The sequence below is a fragment of the Oncorhynchus tshawytscha genome, unplaced genomic scaffold, assembly GCF_018296145.1.
Source record: "Oncorhynchus tshawytscha isolate Ot180627B unplaced genomic scaffold, Otsh_v2.0 Un_contig_3734_pilon_pilon, whole genome shotgun sequence".
Lineage (NCBI taxonomy): Eukaryota > Metazoa > Chordata > Actinopteri > Salmoniformes > Salmonidae > Oncorhynchus > Oncorhynchus tshawytscha.
In genome coordinates this window covers 45,001-52,500 of record NW_024609012.1, presented here as the reverse complement: position 1 = coordinate 52,500, position 7,500 = coordinate 45,001, and the positions used below count along the sequence as shown (strand labels likewise).

Here is a 7,500-nt window from a genome sequence, read left to right as displayed (position 1 = left end):
GATATGGAGAGAGGATAGGGAGAGAGGATAGGGAGAGAGATAGGGAGAGAGGGGAGAGAGATAGGGAGAGAGGGGGAGAAGGCTGGGTTTGGAGTTGGGGGTAGGCCTGCCTGGGGTAAGTTGGTTTGAGGCTGGGACTGGTTGTGGGGCTGGGGATGGTTAAAATCTCCCTCCCAACCCCTGTCCCCTGGTCCAATCAGGATCTCAGGGCCTGGTTCAATAAGATCCACACCTCTCTGATGTCTCCACACACCTGGCTGTGTGGAATCTACCAGACCCACACCTGGCTGTGTAGAATCTACCAGACCCATACCTGGCTGTGTAGAATCTACCAGACCCATACCTGGCTGACTGTGTAGAATCTACCAGACCCACACCTGGCTGGCTGTGTGGAATCTACCAGACCCACACCTGGCTGGCTGTGTAGAATCTACCAGACCCACACCTCTCTGCTGAACACCCATTCAAGCTTTACTTTGTCTGAAACCCAAAGGGAAACAGAGGGCAGGAATGTTCCTTGGCAGCATGTTCATCTGAAGGTCAACGCTGCCCACGCAGTGAAATATTTCATTACAATTCCTGGTGTATCAGGTTTGGTCTTCAGCCTTCCTCCTCTACACCCCTACCCTCCTCCTCCTCCTCTACACCCCTACCCTCCTCCTCCTCCTCCTCTACACCCCTACAAGACTCTCCTATCCTCCTCTTCCTCCACACCCCTACAAGACTCTCCTATCCTCCTCTTCCTCCACACCCCTACAAGACTCTCCTATCCTCCTCTTCCTCCACACCTCTACAAGACTCTCCTATCCTCCTCTTCCTCCACACCCCTACAAGACTCTCCTATCCTCCTCTTCCTCCACACCCCTACAAGACTCTCCTATCCTCCTCCTCCTCTTCCTCCACACCCCTACAAGACTCTCCTATCCTCCTCCTCCTCTTCCTCCACACCCCTACAAGACTCTCCTATCCTCCTCCTCCTCTACACCCCTACAAGACTCTCCTATCCTCCTCCTCCTCCTCTTCCTCCACACCCCTACAAGACTCTCCTATCCTCCTCCTCCTCTTCCTCCACACCCCTACAAGACTCTCCTATCCTCCTCCTCCTCCCCTTCCTCCACACCCCTACAAGACTCTCCTATCCTCCTCCTCCTCTACACCCCTACAAGACTCTCCTATCCTCCTCCTCCTCTTCCTCCACACCCCTACAAGACTCTCCTATCCTCCCTCATCCTCTTCCTCCACACCCCTACAAGACTCTCCTATCCTCCTCCTCCTCTTCCTCCACACCCCTACAAGACTCTCCTATTCTCCTCCTCCTCTACACCCCTACAAGACTCTCCTATCCTCCTCCTCCTCTTCCTCCACACCCCTACAAGACTCTCCTATCCTCCTCCTCCTCCTCTTCCTCCACACCCCTACAAGACTCTCCTATCCTCCTCCTCCTCTACACCCCTACAAGACTCTCCTATCCTCCTCCTCCTCTACACCCCTACAAGACTCTCCTATCCTCCTCCTCCTCTACAATACTCTCCTATCCTCCTCCTCCTCTTCCTCCACACCCCTACAAGACTCTCCTATCCTCCTCCTCCTCTTCCTCCTCCTCCTCTACAATACTCTCCTATCCTCCTCCTCCTCTACAAGACTCTCCTATCCTCCTCCTCCTCTTCCTCCTCCTCCTCTACAATACTCCCCTATCCTCCTCCTCCTCTACAAGACTCTCCTATCCTCCTCCTCCTCTGGCTGCCTCTCTCTCTTTCCCCCTGACTCACATTGATCTGCTGTTTACTAGGTCCAGTATGACACAGATTAGTCACAGCTGAGGCCATCTACAGCGCACGCACACACACACACGCGCACACACAGACACACACACACACAGACACACACACAGACACACACACACACACATGCACACACACACACACGCACACACACACACAATCTCCTGTCCTCAACTTGGCAGACCCCTCACGGCTCAGTGTCCAGAACTACTCTACTGGAGCTGATAGGAGGCCGTTATTTATGAGGGAAGTAATCAGATGAAACAGGAAACATCCACACTGAGTTATAGTTCATTATTTAATCCTGAGGGATCAGGCCAATCACATCCTACGCCACGATGAGTCAATGCTGCCCACACTGTGAGTCAACTACTAACCTAAAGGTCTGAATCAACCACACCAGGCATGTCCTTTACCTCACCTATCTACTAACCTAAAGGTCTGAATCAACCACACCAGGCAGGTCCTTTACCTCACCTATCTACTAACCTAAAGGTCTGAATCAAACCACACCAGGCAGGTCCTTTACCTCACCTATCTAAAGGTCTGAATCAACCACACCAGGCAGGTCCTTTACCTCACCTATCTACTAACCTAAAGGTCTGAATCAACCACACCAGACATGTCCTTTACCTCACCTATCTAAAGGTCTGAATCAAACACACCAGGCAGGTCCTTTACCTCACCTATCTACTAACCTAAAGGTCTGAATCAACCACACCAGGCAGGTCCTTTACCTCACCTATCTACTAACCTAAAGGTCTGAATCAACCACACCAGACATGTCCTTTACCTCACCTATCTACTAACCTAAAGGTCTGAATCAACCACACCAGGCAGGTCCTTTACCTCACCTATCTACTAACCTAAAGGTCTGAATCAAACCACACCAGGCAGGTCCTTTACCTCACCTATCTACTAACCTAAAGGTCTGAATCAACCACACCAGGCAGGTCCTTTACCTCACCTATCTACTAACCTAAAGGTCTGAATCAACCACACCAGGCATGTCCTTTACCTCACCTATCTACTAACCTAAAGGTCTGAATCAACCACACCAGGCAGGTCCTTTACCTCACCTATCTAAAGGTCTGAATCAACCACACCAGGCAGGTCCTTTACCTCACCTATCTACTAACCTTAAAGTCTGAATCAACCACACCAGGCAGGTCCTTTACCTCACCTATCTAAAGGTCTGAATCAACCACACCAGGCAGGTCCTTTACCTCACCTATCTACTAACCTAAAGGTCTGAATCAACCACACCAGGCAGGTCCTTTACCTCAGCTATCTAAAGGTCTGAATCAACCACACCAGGCAGGTCCTTTACCTCACCTATCTACTAACCTAAAGGTCTGAATCAACCACACCAGGCAGGTCCTTTACCTCACCTATCTACTAACCTAAAGGTCTGAATCAACCACAACAGGCAGGTCCTTTACCTCAGCTATCTAAAGGTCTGAATCAACCACACCAGGCAGGTCCTTTACCTCACCTATCTACTAACCTAAAGGTCTGAATCAACCACACCAGGCAGGCTGACCGCACTCAGACCGCTGAACCACTCGGGAGCCCAAATAACACTATTTATCAGAATACTCATCAGAATACCTCCCCTGAGTCCCCTGGGTCCTTTATATGAGTCAACACAGTCATGGCTGAGGAGGGAGGAAGGTCAGGAGAGAGAGAGAAATAAAGAAAGAGAGAGAGGAGGAGAGAGAGAGAGAGAGAGAGAGAGAGAGAGAGAGAGGAGGAGAGAGACAGAGAGAGAGAGAGGAGAGAGAGAGAGAGAGAGAGAGAGAGAGAGAGAGAGAGAGAGAGAGAGAGAGAGGAGGAGAGAGAGAGAGAGAGAGAGAGAGAGAGGAGGAGAGAGACAGAGAGAGAGAGGAGGAGAGAGAGAGAGAGAGAGAGAGAGAGAGAGAGAGAGAGAGAGAGAGAGGAGAGAGAGAGAGGAGGAGAGAGAGAGAGAGAGGAGGAGAGAGAGAGAGGAGAGAGAGAGAGAGAGGAGGAGGAGGAGAGAGAGAGAGAGAGAGGAGAGAGAGAGAGAGGAGAGAGAGAGAGAGAGGAGAGAGAGAGAGGAGGAGAGAGAGATTAGAGAGGAGAGAGAGAGAGAGAGAGAGACAGAGAGAGAGAGAGAGAGAGAGGAGGAGAGAGAGAGAGAGAGAGAGAGAGGAGGAGAGAGAGAGAGAGAGGAGGAGATAGAGAGAGAGAAAGAGAGAGAGAGAAAGAGAGAGAGGAGGAGAGAGAAGAGATAGAGAGAGGAGGAGAGAGAGAGAGAGAGAGAGAGAGAGAGAGAGAGGAGGGAGGGAGGGAGGGAGGGAAGGGAGAGGGAGGGAGACAGAGAGAGAGAGAGAGAGAGAGAGAAAGGGAGAGAAAGGGAGAGACAGAGATAGAGCGAGAGAGACAGAGACAGTGACAGAGATTGTTTATTTCACTTTTGTATATTATCTACCTCACTTGCTTTGGCAATGTTAACACATGTTTCCCATGCCAATAAAGCCCCTTGAATTGAATTGAGACAGAGAGAGAACCGGGGCCAGATGATCTTGGTAGGTGTCATCACTCCAGTTTAACCATGTTTTCTCGGGTGGACCTTCACACAGCCTCTTGGCTACCAAACCAGAATACACCAGGCCAGATCAGGTCAGAACAGGCCTGATGGGGAACAGGGAGAGATCAGGGAGGGAGGTGCTGAGTCTGATCCAGGTCACTGGATATTTGCTTAGTTGATCCAATAACTGGGGAGGCAGCTAGCTTTTATCACGTCTCAACGAGCTTCTAGAGACCTGGGTTTAATGGCTGAGATGGAGCAGCGGCAGAACCAGAACCTGGACTCTATGGCTTTAAAACAGCACCAGAACCAGAACCTGGACTCTACGGCTTTAATACAGCACCAGAACCAGAACCAGAACCTGGACTCTACGGCTTTAATACAGCACCAGAACCAGAACCAGAACCTGGACTCTACGGCTTTAAAACAGCACCAGAACCAGAACCTGGACTCTACAGCTTTAAAACAGCACCAGAACCAGAACCAGAACACTATGGCTTTAAAACAGCACCAGAACCAGAACCTGGACTCTACGGCTTTAAAACAGCACCAGAACCAGAACCTGGACTCTACAGCTTTAAAACAGCACCAGAACCAGAACCTGGACTCTACGGCTTTAAAACAGCACCAGAACCAGAACCTGGACTCTACAGCTTTAAAACAGCACCAGAACCAGAACCTGGACTCTATGGCTTTAATACAGCACCAGAACCAGAACCTGGACTCTACGGCTTTAAAACAGCACCAGAACCAGAACCTGGACTCTACGGCTTTAAAACAGCACCAGAACCAGAACCTGGACTCTACGGCTTTAATACAGCACCAGAACCAGAACCAGAACACTACGGGGAGGGAGGTAGTCTATGGGTTAGAAGGGGTACTCTAGTGGTTAGCGGGGGTAGTCTAGTGGTTAGAGGGGGGAGGGAGGTAGTCTATGGGTTAGAGGGGGTAGTCTAGTGGTTAGCGGGGTAGTCTAGTGGTTAGAGGGGGGAGGGAGGTAGTCTATGGGTTAGAGCAGGTACTCTAGCGGTTAGAGGGGGTAGCCTAGTGGTTAGAGGGGAGGCACGTAGTCTAGTGGTTAGAGGGGAGGCAGGTAGTCTAGTGGTTAGAGGGGGAGGCAGGTAGCCTAGTGGTTAGAGGGGAGAGGCAGGTAGTCTAGTGGTTAGAGGGGGAGGCAGGTAGTCTAGTGGTTAGAGGGGGAGGCAGGTAGTCTAGTGGTTAGAGGGGGAGGCAGGTAGTCTAGTGGTTAGAGGGGGTAGTCTAGTGGTTAGAGGGGGTAGCCTAGTGGTTAGAGGGGGTAGTCTAGTGGTTAGAGGGGTAGTCTAGTGGTTAGAGGGGGTAGCCTAGCGGTTAGAGGGGGTAGCCTAGTGGTTAGAGGGGGAGGCAGGTAGTCTAGTGGTTAGAGGGGGGAGGCAGGTAGTCTAGTGGTTAGAGGGGGGGAGGCAGGTAGTCTAGTGGTTAGAGGGGGAGGCAGGTAGTCTAGTGGTTAGAGGGGGAGGCAGGTAGTCTAGTGGTTAGAGGGGGTAGTCTAGTGGTTAGAGGGGGTAGCCTAGTGGTTAGAGGGGTAGTCTAGTGGTTAGAGGGGGTAGTCTAGTGGTTAGAGGGGGTAGTCTAGTGGTTAGAGGGGGTAGCCTAGTGGTTAGAGGGGGGAGGCAGGTAGTCTAGTGGTTAGAGGGGGAGGCAGGTAGCCTAGTGGTTAGAGGGGGGAGAGGCAGGTAGCCTAGTGGTTAGAGGGGAGAGGCAGGTAGCCTAGTGGTTAGAGGGGGGAGGCAGGTAGTCTAGTGGTTAGAGGGGGAGGCAGGTAGTCTAGTGGTTAGAGGGGGAGGCAGGTAGTCTAGTGGTTAGAGGGGGTAGTCTAGTGGTTAGAGGGGGAGGCAGGTAGTCTAGTGGTTAGAGGGGGAGGCAGGTAGTCTAGTGGTTAGAGGGGGGGTAGTCTAGTGGTTAGAGGGGGAGGCAGGTAGTCTAGTGGTTAGAGGGGGAGGCAGGTAGCCTAGTGGTTAGAGGGGGGAGGCAGGTAGTCTAGTGGTTAGAGGGGAGGCAGGTAGTCTAGTGGTTAGAGGGGGAGGCAGGTAGCCTAGTGGTTAGAGGGGGGGGAGGCAGGTAGTCTAGTGGTTAGAGGGGGAGGCAGGTAGTCTAGTGGTTAGAGGGGGTAGTCTAGCGGTTAGAGGGGGTAGCCTAGTGGTTAGAGGGGAGAGGCAGGTAGCCTAGTGGTTAGAGGGGGAGGCAGGTAGTCTAGCGGTTAGAGGGGGTAGCCTAGTGGTTAGACGGGGTAGTCTAGTGGTTAGAGGGGGGAGGCAGGTGGTCTAGTGGTTAGAGGGGGGCAGGTGGTCTAGTGGTTAGAGGGGGTAGTCTAGTGGTTAGAGGGGGTAGTCTAGCGGTTAGAGGGGGTAGCCTAGTGATTAGAGGGGAGGCAGGTAGTCTAGCGGTCAGAGGGGGTAGCCTAGTGGTTAGAGGGTAGTCTAGTGGTTAGAGGGGGGGCAGGTAGTCTAGTGGTTAGAGGGGGAGGCAGGTAGTCTAGTGGTTAGAGGGGGTAGCCTAGCGGTTAGAGGGGGTAGCCTAGTGGTTAGAGGGGTAGCCTAGCGGTTAGAGGGTAGCCTAGCGGTTAGAGGGTAGCCTAGTGGTTAGAGGGGTAGCCTAGCGGTTAGAGGGGGATGCAGGTAGTCTAGTGGTTAGAGGGGGTAGCCTAGCGGTTAGAGGGGGTAGTCTAGTGGTTAGAGGGGGTAGTCTAGTGGTTAGGGGGTAGCCTAGCGGTTAGAGGGGGTAGCCTAGCGGTTAGAGGGTGTAGTCTAGTGATTAGAGGGGTAGTCTAGTGGTTAGAGGGGTAGTCTAGTGGTTAGAGGGGGAGGCAGGTAGTCTAGTGGTTAGAGGGGGTAACCTAGTGGTTAGAGGGGTAACCTAGTGGTTAGAGGGGGTAGCCTAGCGGTTAGAGGGGGTAGCTTAGCGGTTAGAGGGGGTAGCCTAGTGATTAGAGGGGGTAGTCTAGTGATTAGAGGAGGTAGCCAGGGGGTGTAGGGCTGTATCCAGACTGATGGTGATGAACGTTAGGATTAGGATTAGACTAACTCAGTATATACCAGTAGGCTCACCTGTTGCCAGACTGATGGTGATGAACGTTAGGATTAGGATTAGACTAACTCAGTATATACCAGTAGGCTCACCTGTTGCCAG

At 52.1% G+C, this 7,500-nt stretch overlaps 1 protein-coding gene across 1 annotated transcript in view; it reads right to left on the bottom strand.

Annotated features, from left to right (window-relative positions):
• LOC121844114 (vacuolar protein sorting-associated protein 13B-like) overlaps window positions 1-7,500 on the bottom strand; it is a 60,214-nt gene that overhangs the window by 33,334 nt on the left and 19,380 nt on the right. Inside the window, exon 5 of the mRNA XM_042314005.1 lies at window positions 7,491-7,500. This exon is cut by the window's right edge and continues 358 nt beyond it. Coding sequence (XP_042169939.1) covers window positions 7,491-7,500 — 10 coding nt within the window. The remainder of the gene's footprint in view (window positions 1-7,490) is intronic.